The 21,180-nt window shown below is 38.2% G+C and overlaps 1 protein-coding gene across 1 annotated transcript in view; it reads right to left on the reverse strand.

Moving 5' to 3' along the window:
- The window catches only part of Phlpp (PH domain leucine-rich repeat protein phosphatase), a 134,909-nt gene that overhangs the window by 59,097 nt on the left and 54,632 nt on the right, over positions 1–21,180 (reverse strand). The window contains exon 4 of the mRNA XM_076305521.1: positions 13,445–13,680. Within this exon, the coding sequence (XP_076161636.1) occupies positions 13,445–13,680 (236 nt within the window). The remainder of the gene's footprint in view (positions 1–13,444; positions 13,681–21,180) is intronic.

Raw genomic sequence — 21,180 nt, forward strand, 5'->3', positions numbered from 1 at the left:
GAGACATTTTCCACCTTGTACACGAAAGAAGAAAATTTTAAGAAACAGCCATAAGTTTGTACAAACTCTTAACGTAAATTTGAGTGTCTTTTAAATTCCAAACAGCTGATTTCAGAAGGGTACATTATTTTCCTGGTATTGGCTGAAGGGATGGATCAGCTCCTTCCTCCCCAAAGGGAAGAAATTATTTTCGTACACAGTCAACGTACACGAAACAAACATCCAACGATAGTATACCGGCTACAAACGTGCGCGATCACCGATTAAAAATTAAATGTCCTCTGGACGAAACGTTTCGTTGACACTTTGACGCGAATCGGGGAGTGGCGGGAAAATAGCCGGTACGTGCATCGAATTACTGAAAACTAACCCCAGCGATACACCCAATTCGACCCGTTGCCATTTGTATCGGGGATCGCTGAATATTTAACAATGAATTTATATCCGAATCATGATCTCGTATTTCGGTCGACGTCACGTTTCCGCGGACGCGTTGAAAACGGGTGTTCGATCAGGATCGCTGTTGGAATCGGAATCAATATTCCCATAACGAATTCCCGTGATGCATTGCGGTTGGATGATCCTAGAACCAAGAGAATACAAAGTCCAGTTTGTCGAGTTTCGATGACGAGAATAACTTCCGCGGTTGAAACTGTAATCCTCCCGTCTCCGAAGATTGAAATACTTCTGTGTGTTTGCACAACCACTGGCAGTTAACAATAATATTACGTTAAATTATTATATTTCAATAATCCTTTACCCAAAAAATAAGTAGAGTATAAACGAAAGGTAAAGAAAAAAATTGGAGTAAACGCTCAATGTTGACAATTGTTGAAAAGAACGTTACAAGTTGGCAATTTTCTTCTCTAACAATGTCCTCGTTTAGGTCTCTGAGAACCTTGTTAATTCCTCGAGGATAGTATCAGAGCAAAATAGATGTTCAAATCTACAATATAGACAACTGAACGTATATGTATATATTTTACTTAGGAAACATTGTTAGAAAGTTACTATGACGTACTGTGAACCTAGCTCGTTCCTCGAGAGTAGTATCAGAGTAGATCAGAAGATATTCGTACGTATAATGCAATTAATTGTACACGTACGTGTATATTTTACTTAGAAAATGTTCTCACAGAGTTATTATGGGATTGACAGACGAAAGGACTTAATATTGCAATACCTGAATACTGAACTACGTGCTGTGTCGAAGTGAGAAACATTGTGCCAATAACCTCGATGACAAAGTTGTTTAAATAGTAGACCCTGTGCGAGACGTTGGACATTCGGTGGTCGGTCGAGGAATGTACACTGAGCTGCACAGACTTTCGTTAACTAGTGGATAAATGGCCAAGTTCACGCTACCCCCTCTTTTTCTCTATCCGTGGCTCGATGCGCGAAGTAGGTGCGCAGAATCATTGTGCCTCCGACTGTGCTACGAAGCGAGTCTAATCTACGTATGACAGGTCAGCGTAGTAATTTAGTAAATGGTATTTACGTAGCGTATTATAGTGTGGTAATTTAGTGAATGGTTATTATATTGCATTTTGAACTATATTTTGAGGACTGTCTGCGTTATTATTGTCAGAACCATTATATACGTCTAGAGAAGTAAGTAATTTATATACATATTATGTGCACATTATAATATTGGACACTCTCCTAATATTTTCGAATACATTTTGTATGTATGTCTTTTGTTGTAGATACTGCACCATCGTCTAACTGTTAACATAATTGGATTGTATAGAATTACGTGAGTAAGGTGGTTCATTTGTGGTTCAAAAGGTGAATTACCCAGTATCGCACATATTCAGTTGGTATTGGTATTTCGGTTTGAGTAATTGGCGCTTACAAGCTGTAACGTGAACTGTAACGTCGATATTTGAACTCACTGAAGTTATTTAACGAAGGAAAAGGGATAAATCAACTTCCATAATTTACGTTACGTCCGGTATTTAATATTGTTAATGTTGAATGGTTCACTGGGGCACTTGTGCTCCACGCATTTATAATTAACGGTAACATCATTTTTTGCATCGACACTTTTAATTCGCCGATGGTTTAATTTTAAACCATATTAATATTTTACCGAAGCAAATATTTGATCCAAATGCCGAATAAGAAAGTGGAATAAATATTTTGCAGGTGTTACTGATTGTAAGACTAGTTTTTATGTATGATTATTTGGTGGGTGAATTTCATCTGCATGATAATTATTTTTTAATAATTGTAAATTGAGTAAATGTATTTATATTAACAAACCAACGTTATTTGTAATATTAAAACAATGAATATTCAACATACTTTCGAAAGAAAGTCGAAGACTACCAAGTTACAAAACGAAGAAATTTAATTACAAAATGGTGGTTTTACTCGAGCATGAAGGCCCTCTAACTAATCTCCGTCAAGGTAAAAAACTGGAGTCTCAACCACGCAAAGCAGTACGTATAGCTGAAGCTTTCTTTCAGGTTTTGTTGTTTCAGAGTGACTTTATTTAAAAGAACGAGTTTCCTTGCGTGCATGTCCCGTATGAAATCAAGCAAGGATAGATTGATGTCGTATATAAAGCTGTTTATCAACGTAACCATATAAAACGAAGTAAGATATTTTCGTGAAATAGGCGAACGCGTGGCTAAATTTGCCAACCGCGGATGAGGGAATATTACGAAGTAAATCTTACTTAGATCGTTGGGAAGTACCTTATTCTAAAACAGTTTGCCACGTTAGTCACAAAATATTTCTGCAAACTCAGTGAAATTGGTATTTCAATTTATCGTCTTTTCCACTTAATCGATGATACGAAAGACTCTAGGAATTACCTGTACGTATAAAAAATACTTTTCGATATCGTTTAATATTGGCTTAGTTAATTTTTATTAACCTTCTTACTGCAAAATAAATCAGTAAGAAAAAAAGCTTCTGTATCGAATTAATTTCACAATTTTTTTTCATTATTTATTTAGCATTTAGAATTTTATCGTGAATATATGTAAAATTTAAATAAAGAGATATAGTTTTCATAATTGTTCATAAAAACGAAAAATTTGATATATTAGATGTATCGCGTATCTTGAATAACTGGAATAATTTGACGCAACAATTAACCTTTCAAATTAAAATTTGTTTTTCAACGTCGCGTTGCCTATAAGCGATGCAAATGTATTATTTATGAGTTTCTCCAACCTTTAAATCGATCTTTCGTTTCCTTTTACTTATTGGCATTCTTCACTGTTTTATTACTGAACTCTCACAGCTTCCTCTAATATATCGATTGCCAAGCTCATTTCATAAAAATTTCTCCTGGGGCCACTCTAGGTGACCTCATAACTTACTTTACTATTTTCAATCAAAATATTTATACCGTAAAATATAGAACTTTTAAAAGTTAAAATTTAGAAGCTGTTTGTATACCAACGATTTATTAACTCGGTTCATTTTTAACCGTTCATTTATCCACGAGATCGAGTCATTTAAATACGTACGACATTGGTTTTTCATTCAAATCGATCTTCATTAATTCTATAAAATCTAAAACAAAATAAATTCAAGTAAGACCAAGTTATTAGCTTCCTTGCTACCCTTCCTTGTACTTTCTAAAACACTAAACAGTTTTACGATTGAATCTTACATCTGTTATTTTATAACACTCCATGTGATTACCAATGTCCAACAATACTCTAAATAGACCCCTCGAGCAACCAAAGGAATGACATTTAAGTCGATTCGAATGTCAAACATCAAGAGTTTTTTGTTCGCAAGATAGAATATTTAATACGGTAACATTATGAGTGAAGCTAAGTGCATCGAAGCACGCTGAAGCCTTCAAAGGATTAATTATATCGCAAACAGTCACCCTTCCTCCTCTCAGTCGATTTAAATTCCGAATAAACCAATAAATTGTACGACCGAGCCGCGAACAGTAAAAGGAAACGTGCACCTGCGATTTCCTTCTGTACCACCTGTGAAAATAAAAGATTGATCCGAGCATCATGAATAAACTACCACTGCCAGGAACCAATAATGCTGAACGTTCGCGTATCGTTCCACAGAGAATAAAAGTCAGTCGTTCAGCACGGTTCCTTATCTTTTCTCTAGTCTGTCGCCAATAACCGGCGTTCTCCCTCGCGTGATCTACATTTGGATATTAAAGTTTGTTCATCGTGATTTCATATTCAGACTGTGCCTTTAGGCGAATGTTTGCGCCATTCCGAATTCCTCCCATCGCCAGGACCTTGGCTACGTCGGTGCCCCATCCTTCGAATCAGTTGCATCAACTGTCGCCTCTTTTCCACTCAATCGTCGATCTTTTCGGCGTTATCGGTGGATTTCCACTCGTCGAATGGGATACCTCCTTTTGATTTTGGCTCTGTATTAATCGGCTGGCCGGGTTCCTCTCGGTGAACCGATTCCTCGGATGGAATATTAGACGTCTGGTAGAATATAAGGGGAATATAGGAGTCGGTAAATGCAGAGTTTGAAAACGTTTTGGGCAAGGGATGAAAGGGTCTAACTCATCTCGCTCGTGAACTCGGTGGACCGCGTGCAGTTGCTGACGTTTGCTATTTCTAATTTTAATATTCAATTCTATTACCCTCCCCCTCCCATCGTAGTTGTAATTTTCACTCGCGCCACATCTACAACCGAGATGTTTATTCTTCTTCATAATTTGGATTTATACGTCGAGTATTTCGCTTTGTTATTTCCTTTTATCGTAAGCTGACAATGAACTTTGATCATCGTATAGTTATTGATTTATCGTTTCTTCTTGTCCGTTTTTTTTTTTACTATAAAGATTCGTTTGTTTTACAAATCTGTGCATCGAGGAAGATTCAAAATTATGATTGTACCCGACTGTTTGGGTTATTATTCTGTCTCGTGTGGCTGATAAGTAGTCTCTTGCAAGGCAAGAAATAAACTAAATAAATTTATAAAATTATATATATAAAATTATTATTTTATAAATTCATTTAGTTTATATATATATACACATTATAATTGTTTAATTTGAACATTCAGTAAACGAACAACGAAATATTGATTAGGACCTGCGTTTGGCTTTAATTTGACGTGAAATAAATTCAGTCGCCATATTGGTATCGTGGAGAGAAAGAAAAATCAGTCTCGAATCAAGGAGAGTACGATACCACGAGCGAGGGTATTGTGGACAGTGTCGAGCGAACTCAGCTTAGCCCCAGGCTTTCACAAAGGCTGATTAAAATGTCTGATCCTGATCTTTGTTTCTCCTATCTATACATCCAACGTCACTGATTGTGACGTGAGGAACACGTGGCTCAGTTCGCGCTAAACTCGACGATAAACACGTTCAGCTCGCTAAGTCGTGACACGTCAAAGAACGTCAGGCTGTTTGATCTGGGATCACGGTTCAACGAAAACGTGTAATTTTCCAGCGACGCAACAGCGCAGTGCATAATCCCAACGCAATCAATTGCCCTACACACAGCATTGGCGATAACAGCTGGCTCTCCACCAAATCACCGGTTGCGTTTGCCGGACTTGTCCAATTGATTCTTTGTCCACGAGTATCGCGATACGAGGACAATTCGCGAGCAATTTCGTGCCGTTGTGATCTATTTTCCCCCGGTTCCTTTATATCGCTTTAAATAATTTTATCGGGTCCTGTGGAGAGCTCGACGAATTGGCAATAGTTCGATTCAAAATGAGCATTGTTTGCAACCGATCGTATTTAGTCGACTTATCTTTTCAAATCTTGTTTACCACCGATAAAAAAAACTGTGTTTCATTTTCACCAAAAAAAAAAAACGAAATGACTTACCAAACAACCCAATATTTTTTATAATTATCAAGTGCACGTGTTCATTGATTCGATCAATGAAAAAATGATCAAACCTTGAAAATTAATCGAGGTTGTTTACCATTCTTGTTGAAAACACGAGTACCGAAACTTTTTGCTCTTCAGTGTTTTTTTTAAGTAACGTTAGCTGCTTTCACTGCTTGTATCTCGGTAACGAAGCTTCCCAAATAAGCATTCTTCGATTTCTTTTCGCCCGAGGAGCCGACCCTGATAAACGATCCTGCGTTCTCGTCGATGAGTATTCGAGACCCGAAGAAACAACACGGTTCTCCAATTTCTAACGTTTCGCCGTAATTGTTAATTGTCGGTGGTTACGATACAATTTCGGATGCGCAGATGCGTAAATTGAATTGATCACGATGAATTAGTGTCTCCAGCACCTAGCCAACTATTCTCAACGCGAACAAGCGCGGCATCGCCGTTATTGGCGCAGTGATTCGATTAAACTGCATCAAAACGCAACGGACGCTCGTGTTCGGCCTCATTTGCAAGCCTTCTGATTCACTGGCCTGTCTGGATCGACTCCCATAACTAAATTATCTTCCATCATTTCCCGCTTATATGGTTTCCCGCGCTCTGTCGCCGTTTCCTTTCAGCCATCTTTAAACTCGACTCGAACGATACTTGATTCACGATGGCGACGAAATTGTTCCGGTCGTCGTGTGTAAATTTCGCGCGACGCGGTTCGTTTCGAACGTCGCATAATTTTTGGACACCGGCGAACGACATTTTTATTTAATGTTCATGGTTTTTCGATGAATCGGTGAATACGTCGATCGCGATGCAATTCGTCCAAGCTGATGAAAGAGATTATTCAATACCAGAGAGCTTCGAATTATACGATCGCGAAGGCAAAAATTGATCGATACTTGACTTTTCATATTCCATGGGAAAAAATATTGTAAAATGATTTCATATTCCATTAGGAGAAACGAAATTCTTGGATTAATATTTCAGTTAAAGTAACCTTGACAATAGCTGTATTCTTTTGGAAGCGAAAAGTATAAAGTTCGAAGGCTTTGTACTGTGCAATAAATAAATTCTAAATTTATTAAATATTCTGTTGGAAGGAAAGAAACAATTTTTCGGTTTAGAAAAGAAATAAATTACACGATGACTCTTTCTATTACGTACGAAATATTTCTTGAATCTATATGATTCTTTATATAAGCGACGCATCGAAAGATGAGAATTTTCAATACGAAATTTTATTTGCTATTTTTACTTTCTTATCTTTAGCTTTAAAGCATTTAAAGTTAAGTTTAATCTGAGCTAGTTTTATGGCCACCCTGTATAAATCTCTGCCAAGTAATTATTAAATAAGTAGCCTTTTTTTGGTCGTTCTCGTTACTTGCTCCAATCATCATTGCTAGTTGTATATGCAAGTGACCAATCGTGTAGCTGGTCCGAATGGTCAGTTGCTATCTTCTGTGTGCGTTTTCAAGGAAAGATATTTGTAGACACGATTGTAGAGAAAACCACCGAGTTTACCAAGAGATGTCAAGTCGTGTATGTACTTGCACGATTCTTGGCACGATACGGGGAGAAGTGGAGCACTTTTTTTGATAGCATCGAGCATCTCTTTCTTTAATCTGCTCACTAAGAGAAAGAGGAACCACTTTAGCGGGACAAATTCTGCGGTTCGTATTGCGTTTTTCCCAATAGTGTCTCTTTTGTTCGATAATATAATTGCTTGGCAGAACTAAACGAGGAAATCGAAGATAACCTCGATTGTAACGCGTGTAGAAGGATATCTACAGAACTTGGATTCCATCTACCTCCATCGTAACAATTTCCTCGTTGTAAGATCTGGCAATTGGTACTATTTGCAATATACGATCCTTCGTTGTGGGTAATACCGAGCTGATTGGCTGCGAACTTAAATAATTTCTAAAGATATAGAATAAACGTGGCATTAAAACATAGAAATTAAGATCTTCTGACGTGTAAGGTCTTCTGTTCTATTCTCGTCGTAGCTGTAGATCAAGTTAAACAAGAAAGATCTGTTCATTTACTTTATTTTATTCTACTTTAAAGTTAAATTAAGATCTTCAGGCGTAAGACCTCCATTTCGTTTTTTTTTTATTCTAGCCATAGCTGTAGGTTGACATTTACTGTCCTAATTAATCCCGAAATATTGCAACAGTGAATGGCACTCCATTGACAGATAGATACCCTTCCATCTTTAGAATGCTCGTCATATTTTTTCCCTCTCCATCTAATCATCGATCGGTAGCAGTTATTGGCCAGCCAAGTTCCAGCACTGGACGTCCAAACTACTCACCGAGTCTCATGCCGCTAATATCGGGAAATATGAAATATTGGGCAGACGATGCCGATTGAATTCTAGAGCATCCTGCTTATTGAACCCGCGGAGCTTCTTTATTCCCGGCAGGATCGACGTTCGACGAGAATGCAGCCGGAATCGACGGTATCCTTTCAAGGAACGGCGGTCGGCAGATGGACCGCAGGGTGAGCTGGGTCAATGGATTCTCGCTATAAGGAGATATAGTCCCATAAGTCAGTTCGGTGAACTTCAAACAAATATCGCCCGGCATATAAACGATGCAGCCGTGGAACTCCTCAGAAACCAACTTTCATCGTCTCATGAGGATGGATAACGATCTTCCATGGAGAATGCGAGTCATCAATCTCGTGCTTTGAGCCTGGATACCTTGTACCGGCCTGACTTTATTGAATCTCGTTCGATGAAGTTTGGACGCGTCCGAAGAATTCTGAATTTCAAGCGAACATGCTGTCCAACAGGACATATTGCACAGGTTGTTGTATAGAAATGTGATGTTCGCTCGTCGACGCGATATGGGGCACTATGTTTACGCTATTGAGATGATTAATCACTCTCGTTCTAGTTTACTGTTTCAAATTCACTCTGTGTCCTGGCTTGAATTATTAGCGAAGTAATTATAAGATAAGGATAAAACGATCTTTTATTCGCAGATTCAGTGGGTCTTCAAATACGTAATGTCTTTGGAATTAATCGTTTTCTGTAATAGTTTTCACGGTGACGGATGGTTATCGTTGGATTTGAAAGTGTGATCATGTTCTGTGTTTTTATAGAGCTGTACGATTAGGGTGGCGTATATTATCTATGTGCTTTGAGATTCTTTATCTTAAGTGTCGATATTCGGTCTCTCTACATTCAATCTTATAGGTCAAGTTTGAGATTAAATATTTACGATTATCGTTTTTAAAGAAGTACGAGGGTTTATAAGTAACTACTAAACAATAGCTATGGAGGACTAGTTTACTAGATCACTCATAAAGTTGCTGTATATTCAATATCTCAGAGATTGTTACAAATTCATAGAATCCTCCTTTAATTACTTACGTTTCTACCGGAATTTTAATAAGTTTCACTAACGTACATTTTTACAACCTTTTTTCTCCTGGCTTAGATTAAATTGTAATCCATCAGGAGCTTGTTTGAGATCTATCGAAGTTTCGTCCCCAATCTAGTCAGATACGTATTCCAGGTGTGAAAAGTTTAATTGTGAAACCCAAGTCTTGCTCCGATTCAACAAGGCCTTGTTCATAATAAATTAGTTTTGTAATTTGCAGTGCAAGGATTTGCTGGCTGGTACGTAAATCTATGTGCATAAATCGCGTTCGAATCGAGCTTAACAGACAAAATAATACAACCAGTTTCTAAGCACGAGAACACGAAACATCAATTAGAATTTGAAAGATTTTTCTCGTTTTCACTAACCTATTCGAATGCGAGTTTAGAGAACTTTGAACTGCTAATGAACATGTCCTATCTTTGATTTGCATAGTACTAGTTGGAATTTAATATTAAATAGACAGACTTTAGAACGTATTCGAACTTCACCGAAAGCTTATCGAATTTTAGAATAAGTTCAAACTGAACTTGTGTCGAACATTGTCTACTATATCGATCTGTACGTTCTAGAGTTCGTTTACTCAAATTGAATTTACGTTCATACTAAAATTTATATTATTTTAGTTCAAAAGTAAACTGAAGTTTCTCCCTTCGTTGCTCTATAAGAAACGAATCATGATTTTTAAATCTGTGTATCAATTATCAATACAGTAGTAACAGTTCTTAGTACATTTCTCAGTATATATCTTCGTGAGAATATTACACGATCCCTTCGTGATTGAGTTTATCTTCACCATCGAATCTACTAATCCATTGCTAATGCTTTCACGAAGTTAAGTTATATAATATCGAATATAAAAATTTTAATTTTCATCGGGACTGTAAACTCCTTCCTGTGTGTCTCTTTCATCTGGAATATAAACAAAGGGCGATGGGAGGGACGATTCTGTTAATAATTCAGCTCAAAAATTGTCGTTTGAAAGTAGGAATTATAGCATTTTAGACTCATCGGAACGGTTTATCAACTTGTCAGTGATAAAATTTCAGAACCCAAACGATTAAACGGACAGTATAATCTCTCTAAAACCTTGACAGACGCGTATTAGCGCCTGTTTCGCTCCACGGAGGAGGCAAAGTTTGCCTCGGTGTGACGTTTTCTTAGCAAATAGTGGTTAATGAACTACGGGTAAAGATGCACTCAAGACTCCCCTGTACCAACCTTCCGGTCTCTAAGATCCTCCAGCTGTTCAATATCTCGCCCCCTTCTTTCCAGCCTCAGAAGATGCTCAATAATCTCCCCTAGCTATAAGAACTCTATCCTGGTGAAATGAAAGACGGTGCCGTTGTAATATTGCACTGGAACCTTTCGAACTGTCCCCTCTCGACATCGTAGCGCCATTTCTAGTCACGTGACATTCGAATTTTGAACAGACGAACAGAGTCGAACCTGATCTCTTGTTTTCGAGCGTTTTTGTATTTATTTACTTTCTAGAGCATGACTCTTTTTATAGCTACTGTACCAATGTCTTGTGGCAATTGAAAATTTTAAGAGAGGTAAACTTTGTCAATTTTCGTACGCAAACCTAACCTATACAAGTTTATTTAATTCGATACTTAGTATGTATAATTTGGTTCCCGGAATACGGAGACAAATTCGAACAACCGCTGCGTTAATAAATCTTCGTGAAAATTAAACGTCTCAGCTTGGTACGCAGTTCTAACTTATACAAGTTTATTGTGACCGGATATTTTATACTTAAACTTTCGTTTCGAGAGCATCGCACGGAGAGCATTTTCGACAGCCACTGCATTAATAAACGTTCATGAAAACTGAACGCCCGAGTTTCGTGCGGAGACCTAACCTATAAAACTTTATTGTAGTTCGATATATTTTTGGATTTAGAATTTAGTTCGAAGAGTATTGCACGGGAAATATTCTCGATAGGTATTGAATTAATAAATCTTCATGAAAACGAAATATTCGAGCTTCGTACGCAAACCTAACCTAAACAAGTTTACTGCAACCCGATATTTCTGATAATTCTAAACACGAACAAGCAAAATATAGTGTATCGATAGATTATCTACATTAATTCTCAGTCAAGGGCAAGTGTATTCAACAAATTCTCAAAGTTCATTTTCTTGCAAATGAAGCCTTATTTACAAAAAATTAATTCTACATTTCGATTTATCTCTTCACGAACTTTCTCACGCCACTGTTTAATTAAATGTAAAGATTCAAATTTCTGAAACCATACTTCAATTCGTTACTTTTAATTATTCCTATTTTTCTTGATTCGTAAAATTATTTGAAAATATAAAAAAATATAGAAAACGCCCATTGGATCTAGATAGTAAACGACGATTACTATTTCCCGATATACCGAGGTAGAACGCATAGGGTTGGCGTTATTCAGAATATTTGCTTCTGTGCATTCTCAATATCGTCAAAAAGGAACAATACCTTCGTAACGGTGTCTTTCGCACTTTCTGAATATTACAAACCGCGACCACCGCGTGGTTCATCCGGTTTCGCGGCGTCGAAGGAACGCTCATTTCCAGGATGTCATGCAAAATTGAAGCGGGCCGCCGCGGAGGATAAAGATCGCTCATTCTTCCAGCAGTTACCCAGCCAGCTTCCTGGGAATTGCTTTCAGTCGTGGAAGCTTAAAGTTTAAGTCTCCTGCGATTGTCTGGCAAACATTGACTGCCGTCCCTTGGAAGATTGATTCCAACTCTAAAACTTCAGACGAAAGTCATTGTACTTTCGACATGTTCTCCATCTTTTCTCCCCACTCTCCGTGCAGCTACGCCTATGTATGCTCTGTTTTTACCGCGACGTTCGATAAAATTCTATTCGAATAAATTTTTTGTACAAAGAGTAGGCACAGAATAAGCGTTCGTTATTTCGATGAATCAATATCCGTTATTCGAGTTACTTCTTCCCCTGAATGCTAGACGTACTTTTCAATTTATCGAGTAAAATACTTTGAATAAATAAGAAGTCTTTAGTAATATAATCGAAGAATTATCTTAGAGATAATTCAGAGGTGTATACTTTTTCGAAATGGAGTGAATTCTAAACACGTTTCTTAAATCATAAATATTTGCAAAGTATCAAAATTTCTTTTATAATTTTCTCGGTATTTTTCTTCAACATTTACGTGTACATATGTTATTGAAAAATTGGTTTAGAACTTACTCTGTTTTATGAAAATGTGCAGTGACTCTTCGGACAGCATATATTTACTTGAAATTAATCGAACAGTAATATAACTTTGTTTTCGTCGGTGGGAAAAGGGGAAGAATATTCTCGCGAGGAAGTCAGCGTTAAAAATTAGATTGGAAATTAAATTGACCGTGGCTGAATAGATTTTCTTTGGAGAAAGGTGTGGCGGTTTCTTTGTAATGGCGCTCTTAATTGAAATTGGCAACTCGTTCAACCCCTCGGCCCCTCCTGATCCGGTGAAACGCGTACACCGATTAAACTTCTCGTATTTTGACCAAATACCTCACAGCGTGAAAAGCTAATGGACAGACTGTCGCTGGTAAATGGAATAAATAAATAACAATGCAAATTGAGGACACACAAATTCGAAACCATTTTGTCCATCGATCGATTTGAAAATTTCGTATTTTAATTCTTAATTAACGAACAAATCGATTCTCCGTGAAACAACATCCCAAGAAACAAAATTCTTTAGTCAATTCACGAGAAATAGAATTTAAAATTTTGTTCCTGCAAAAGTTGCTCGTAGAATCGAATATCGATCAAATTTTACAGCAGTCGAGCAAATTGATTTTCGAGTCTTGGAAATGAAACTGTTGGTCCGAAATATAAAAATATATTCAAATAATTCGTAGTTTCGACTAATTGTTCTTTTAAAATTACTCTTCCTTCTTCTTCTCATACTTTAACACTCTTAAAGTACGAGTTTAAACACTCTTAGTTTAAACACTCTTTTCCTTCCTATACTTTTAACATTTCTATCTAAGGTGATTTAAACTGGGCTAATTATCACTTAAAATTTCTGTTTCCCTTCCTAATGGAATTAATCGTAGCAAGAAATCTACTATCGTCGACGAAAATCTATATAACGTTTAAAAAACACAACAACCTCGTTTTCAACGCGATAGATATCGTTTTTTTTTCCTTTTGAAACAGGATCAAAAGAGATATCCCGGTGTGTGATGGCAGTTATAAACGAAGTTTTCGTCGTAACGTTTATTACTCTTGTTTGACTTACCTGTTTAATCCAACTTTTCCAGAGGTCCCTGTCCCAGGGGTGGTGAAAGCCGAGATATAAGTGCCGCGTTTCACGATGGTGGCTGTCCCCTTGTTGCTGAGTTTGATGACACTGCTGAGTGACCCTTGGAAATCCAGTGATACGCAACACGAGTTTACCCAGACGTGACGGCGCATAGCACACTGCACCTCCACCGCCAGACAGCTCCATCCATTCTGGTCGGGATTCTGGACAGGCTGAAATCAAGATGATTGATTCCAAGTTGCACGTCACGCTAGTTTAACTCGCGACATTATGACACGCATGACCAAGTCCCTATCGCGTCGTTGAAAGTCACTCGCTCCAATTTCGTAGAGATGTTCTCGGTCGCTTCGTGTACAACGAAGATAAATAATGTTAACGTTACCGGGAGCTCGCCACCGTTAGCATTGAAATTTTCCAGTTTCATAGAGATTCTCCTGGTATTCGTCTATCACGATCCACCCATCCTGGCTAAATATTTGTCCATAGTAAATCCTTCCACTCTGATCCGAAATTTTCTCACCGTCAACCACTCCATCGATCTAACCTTTACGTCAGCGAACCTGTTTCGTGCCCCGAAACTCAATTCTCCGAAACGTGTTCCACCTTGTCATCCTCACTCCCGTTTCAAAAAAGCTCTAAAAGCAGAAGAAGCTTCCATAGGGGGCTTGCATTCAGTTTCTAAATCACAGTTAGTTCATTTCGTTGTCGACAGTGTGTATCGAATGTTTTGAGCCGTCGATCGAGTGCCCGGATGTTCCTAGTGTTTGAACAGCACGATTCGAAAAGTCATTCCGACCAGTCATTATACCCGGTGTACAATGGTAACAATCGTACATTCGTCAAATAAATATTTCCCTACTGAATTTCGCCTGTAAAATATCTTTACGTTAAACTGTACAAACATCTATCAAGTATTTTAATATTCAATTATTCCAAATACCTACAAAGTATTCTCGTAATTAAATTACTCCAATATTTGTCAAATTAAACGTTACATTATCAATCGAACACCCCGACCCTACTTTCAACACGTTTCCTGGAATTGTCTTCACCGAGATATTACCGAATTTTCTCGTCACGAGGTACGATCAACGATAAAACAAAGCAACATCAAACATCGTCAAACATCGTCAAACATCGTCAAAACCTACGATACGAGAAACGTAAGAACCTTCTGCTTCGAGTTGGAGCGAGTAAAGTTACAAAAAAGGAAAAAATTACGAAAATAACCGATCGCAGGTTGGCTCGTGTGCATTTCACGTTCGTTCTGTTCGCGGTACGAAGCCATCGAGATTTACGGATCGTCTTCGCGCGTTGAAGAATTCCACGGCGTATCAATTCTCGCGTGTCCGCGGGAATATTATTATTCCGATTGGCGTGCCCGCGGGGATATATATATATATTCGTCGGATGGTCCCCGTTCTACGACTCATGGGATCGTTCGGTCACGGTGGGGCGATGGCGGGTGAAATAAATTCCGATTTACATCGGTGTTTCGGCGAAAACTGTCGGTGAAATTCGATCACGCTGACAAGCACGTTGTCAAACCGCGGACAGTTAGGCGCGGTTCACGCGCCCGTGAAACGAACGCGCCGGGATTTAAAGCCGTATTCGCTCGGATATCAATAGACGGCTGCCATTCGTGTCTGCGTGTTATTAGATGACGTGGCTGAGTTGTGTTCGTCAGAGTGAAAAATACCTAGGCGTAGTTTAGCCCTGGAGATTTATCGTGCCGGAGCACGGCACTAATTGCTCGATTGATACCAGTCGTTTCCCTCTCAGAATGACCATGATCGAAACTGACTCTCGATATTTGGGAGAAACGTAGTCCGAGTGTCTACGTCCCCGAACTTAAATTGTCGATGGAACTCTGCAGGTTTCTCGAGCGGGCAAAAATAAGAAGTACTTACTCCTTTTTAGCTGCTCAAGTTTCAGGGTTGAAACTACCCTCCAGAGCTCCGCAATGCTATCTCGAGAACTACCATTGGAGATGCAAGGAAGTTTTCTCGAGAAATTCTTTATGGTTTTTCGATCGAAACGCGTTGTACGTATCGGTGAAACGAATTAATAATATGTGGAAATATCACTCGATGTTTGTTCTTATAATTATATTTTTTGTCACTCTGGATCTCGATGGGATTTTTTAAATGTATACAAATATTTGTTCTTGTAATTTATATTTTATCGCTCTGGTTCTCGATGGATTGTTCGAAAGTATAGAGAAATATTTTTATTTCGGTGGAACGGTGCGCTGGAACCTTGTCCTTTCGCTTTGTTTCCTCTGTAATGTGTACTGGGTAGAGATCGTAAGTTGCCAACGAAGCGGATTAATCGTTCTACCTAGAATTGCACGCATTTCCGTTATTGGCCAAGGCGATCGCGTATACAAGTCTATCAAGTGACGAATGTCGCGGAGGAGAGACATCGTAACAGAGGGAGATGAAGCGATAACGAACAACGACTGGAACGCATTGGCGTAGACATTGATCTAGAATATTGACTACTCGCGTAACAAAGGAATATGTATACAATTCTATTCCATTTATTATAAATTATAGTTACATAATTTTGTGAAATTGTAATAGGAATTATTGTGAAGAACAAGTATCAGGAACGAGTAAAATTTTCTCATTTGCTCACTCTACACATTCGATCAACTATTTTCGTACATTTATCGTTCCTTCTGATTTTTTTTCATATCTTTTCAAACGTATTTGAACTGAATAATTGTAGGTTTACGATTCCTTGGAATCTATAGAACGATACTATATTTATATTTTAGGTGCTCGAGCTACGTCGTCATTATATTTTAACATCATTATGCAATCTGTGCTATATTTTTGTTTAGACTTGTACCAAAGATACCCTTCATTTTATAAATATTCACGAGGAATTTTCTTTCGTAATAAAATCCCCGTATCCACGGTTTTGTATATTTCTCGCGGATATGGAGATTCTACTCCCATGGAATGTAATTCCTGGTAGGGAATTGGGTAGAGCAATGCTTTAATCTCCTTGTCTCTCTGTCATTCAGTTTGTAGGGGTTTGGTAACTTACTATCTCTGCGTGGTGTCTCTTCAGGGTATATTGTTTTGTAACAACGAATAAAATTGTCAACCTCAATGTAAACGATGCATACTTTTATATACAGTGATTACAAATTTCTGTTCACGTCAACCTTGGTGTATAAAAAATTTCTTCACGGTGCTCTTAGACCGAAAGAATTCTATAACAGTTTTGTTTCTTAACTAATTAAATCTTAATCGTTCGATGTTAAGTGGATATTATTGGATTGAAGTATGAAGGTCGTTGTAAATGTTATTCCATGAAAGTGTTTAACGGATATTACCTAACATATTGCGCCATTAGAGACACCACTTCAGGTTCCCAGTTTAGAACCATCAATAATATTTAGTTATACGAGCTAGAAGCATAGTAAGTTGGCAAATATAGTTTCGTGTGAAATGTTCGCATTAAACGTTTATATCCATTATCATTTTCAGATATGGTGCAGCACGGTATCGTGCTTTACGGACAATCCATACGGGACTCTGGATTCCAGACAGGAAATTAATAATTGCCATTGATTTGTCTATCTATGAAAGTAATTACACGCTAAAATCCATGTACGTTTCGACGAAATCATTAAGGGACAATTATTTCCAAGACTTTTGCGGTTCCTAATTTCAATTTATTTTCAACAGACCTATACGTGTATCGCAGTATTGTGTATTGTAAATTGGTAATTTATCTTGTGCCAGTAAATATAAATATCGATTTAAGTTACATGATTCACGACTCGAACGAAAACGATTCCAATACTCTGAACGCATTTTTCTTCTCAATGAGAAGTAATATTAATAAAATGGAATTTTAATTAGAAAAAAAGAAACAACGAGTTTCACTATTTTTAATAAAACGCACATTATCGTTTTTATTTCTTCGCAATCGTCAAATGTTTTTATTCTCTATCATTAGTGGAAATCGCTTGGTGAGGAATTGATAGAAACTATTCGAAGAAATAAAACTCATTCCAGTAAAGTATGTCGAAAGTACAAATGATATTACGAGAGACCAAAAACCTATTGAAAGAAGCGAACAATCTCCGAGAAGCCATTTTGAATGGAAGTAGGCTGATTTAACGAACAGCGTGAAGAAACTGTGAAGAAAAACGGAAAGTTTATCGAGGGTTCATTCAGACGAAGAGCTGCTCGATTGATTAGTAACCTCATCAAGATGGCGGGGAGTAACAAGGGGCCAACCCAGGAATGCGGGCAATTAAAACTTTTCGGAAAGCTTTCCAGTACAGGCTTGGTCAACGCGTTCGTTCATTATTAAACATTTCTGAAAACTCTTTTTTCTTATGCTAATGTCTACTCGATGAGAGATGCACTCAATCGGGAAAATTGGTCCCAGAGAAAACCATTCTTGGCGAAGGAATGGTTAAAAATTCTACCAGTTGTAAGTATCTGGTAATTTAAAACGAGAAATAATTTTATTTACTATGAGAACGAAATTTTATGTTTTTACGTTTAATGATTACAAAACACGGAAACTTCGAAATCTCAAAATCAGTAGGGATAGAATTAATTGTATATAGATCCCTCTGTTTGTTCGATCCATAGTAGACATCTTTGCTTAACCCTAATTCAGTCTTTCTCGATCCATAGGATTCTTCTAATATATTATTTTTTTTATAATTATAGTAATTATTGGTACAATAACTTCTTCAATATTTTCTCACTTCTCTTGTTCTATCATAAAGTTAAAAATACGAATTTCATACATTCTCTACATTTTTCACTAAAGAAGTTGAGCGTATCGATCGAACGAAAGAGCCTGTTAAGATTAAAGAATAATTTTCAACTCTGCTCGAAAATGATTCCAAGTTCCGATACAAACTGTGTCGTATTTTATTATCGTACGAAACGATACCCTTGTTTGTACGAATATTAACTCGATCTCGATAAACTAATTGAAACACCGAATTAATTTACGTTCACGAGGGTATATATGCACTGTGCTTGATCCTATCGTTAAAAACAGAGGTGTGTGTAATCAGGAAATGGCAAGTGTGCAGGGAACGGGGGTTAAATTTCCGTCGTTTGCTGATTTAAACTGCGACCGCGGTCAGTTTCAATTAGGAATTGCTCAGAGTCACTCGACCTCGCTCCTGTAACGACTCAGAAACAAATTTTGTGGTCTCGCTGGCATCAATGGCAACTACGTTCCGATTAACGCCAGTTAGTGTCGGTGAAGCCATTCAGGTTTAACGAGTTCCTCTAATCTCGACTGTAAATTACCAAAAAGCTGCTCGTTTCTCCACTGACAACACGCTACATAACTGCGGTTTCTGCTATGATTACAACGTTGATTGTTGCACTTTTCGTGGTTGAGTTTCCCCTAGGAAGATGTATAATGATCCCTGCACCTGAAAATATCGACGAATCAACTTCGACAGAGCAGAAATTCGTAAATAAAGACGTCTCAGTAAATAACAGCAATTGGAGCACCTGGACAAGTTTACGTTACAATGTTGATTATTGCACTCTTCGTGGTTGATTTTCGCCTAGGAAGATACATGTATAATGATCCCTGCATGTAAAAATATTGACAAACCAACTTCTACAGAGTAAAAATTCGTAAATAAAGACGTCTTAGTAAATAACAGCAATTGGAGCACCTGGACAAGTTTACGTTACAATGTTGATTGTTGCACTCTTCGTGGTTGATTTTCCTCTAGGAAGATGTATAATGATCCTTGCACGTGAAAATATCGACGAATCAACCTCGACAGAGCATGAATTCGTAAATAAAGACGTCTTACTAAATAACAACAATTGGAACACCTGGACAAGTGGTTCGTGTAATCGTAGTCACTTGGCGGAACCTCGACTACAGTTTACGAATCTCGACATGGTCGAACTTGGTGCATTCGTACTAAATAATACGAACGAAGCTTTCGTTGTTCGGTGAAGTATCGAAATTGTTACAAGTACAGTTCGTATCCTGCGTTTCCTCCTCCGGGTATCCTTCTCAAGATCTCCCGGCGTCACGAACAGCGAGCTTGTTGATATTCGGTTCAACTAGTTCGTACAATATTAACCTGGCGTACTCCGGGAACAGCTGAAGGCCACTTCGCGACGTATAATACGATTTTCTGAAATATTAATATCGATACGGTGGTACACCGGTAACGAAAATTTCTCCGCGACGCGAGACAATCGGAAATACGATCGGCTTTCAACGCGTTAACGTTTAATTGATATAAAGTTATCTGCTCTCAGCGACCGAGCGTACAGTTTATAGAGTGCATTAAAACTGGTCACCAACGGAGGCACGCCACGAGGAATACGCGCGGGACTCGAGTCTCGCGGTTAAATGAATTTAAGCGAACCCCGCTCATTAGAGGATCAAACTTTTCGATGACAGCGGGAATTCGACTCGTTTAAGCAGAAAACACTCCGGAGACCAGACCGGAACCGTTCCTTCCGTCGCCGAGTAAATTCATTTTGTCGCCGAGTTTCCTTTAAATCTGATCGCTCGTTAATGCAGTTTGCCAGCTCGCTAAAACTTTCACCGATACCGAACACAGGGATGATCGATCTAAAGTCGCTGGATACACAAAGTACCGTCTTTCGATCGGTTAATGTACACATTTTGCTAGAAAATCGCGATCCATTTGGGAACCGATACTTGCAACAACAGAACGCTCCGATCAGCAGTGATCGAATGCACACACAGAAGGTTGCACACTTCCTTGTAAAAACGAACGCGAAGAATCGTGCATTTTGTAAATGCGGACAAATTTGCAACGATATTACGTATATTCTCTCTACCATTTCAGAGAATTACTTGTGTTGTTATTTAGGTTCGAATATACCATGTGCATTAGTTTGAGAAGGATATTGCAAACGTACGAATTTGATAGTAAAATGTCGATATTTGAATTACGGTCATTGGTTTTTCGACAAAATGGCGGAGCTGTTACTTTACACGGTGGAATCTCGATTACTGCAACCTCGTTTTTTGCGATGCATTGACAAGTGGAAGGGAAGGTCGTGTAACTAGTTAAGTTAAAGGAGGGTAGAGGAAGTAAATGGCGGCGGTGACCTGGGTAATGGAGATATACGCTGTAAATGAAACTCCAGCTCATCGGTTACCTCGATTATTGCACGAACCTCGATAATTGCAGGTATTTTCACAGCCATTTTCCTGCAATAATCGAGGTGTTCTATATACGTGCAGTGACTTCGATTTAGCGGTTAACACGCCGGCCATGGCCTGGATGGATTACGCGGAAATGACTTTCTTATGAATACCAACGTCGAACAAAAAAAAAGAAGAAGAAAAGTGGACGTAGGAAATATCCGAACAATCGTATAAATATTCATCGGACGCTTTGAATTCATAACCACTCAGCCAAATCGACCGAGTCGCGTTACTTTTTCCGCGCGACGGAACGAGAAGCGCGCGGACGCGACGATAATTGAATTCTCGCGGGAAAATGAAATTTTCCATTCGTTCGACGGAAGTAGGGTTTTCCGCTGTTTGGGTACAAATCCTAGATGAAGTTTTGCAAATCTTGTTCCCTGCACTGCCTGTACGAGCGCTTATCCCGCTCAGGTATACAACAAACGTTTTGTCACGGAAATAAGGATTGGACGTATGATATTAGACCTTGGAAACGCAATTTTACCATTGTGTGGAGC

This window comes from Ptiloglossa arizonensis, chromosome 2 (genome assembly GCF_051014685.1).
Source record: "Ptiloglossa arizonensis isolate GNS036 chromosome 2, iyPtiAriz1_principal, whole genome shotgun sequence".
In the NCBI taxonomy this organism is placed as follows: domain Eukaryota; kingdom Metazoa; phylum Arthropoda; class Insecta; order Hymenoptera; family Colletidae; genus Ptiloglossa; species Ptiloglossa arizonensis.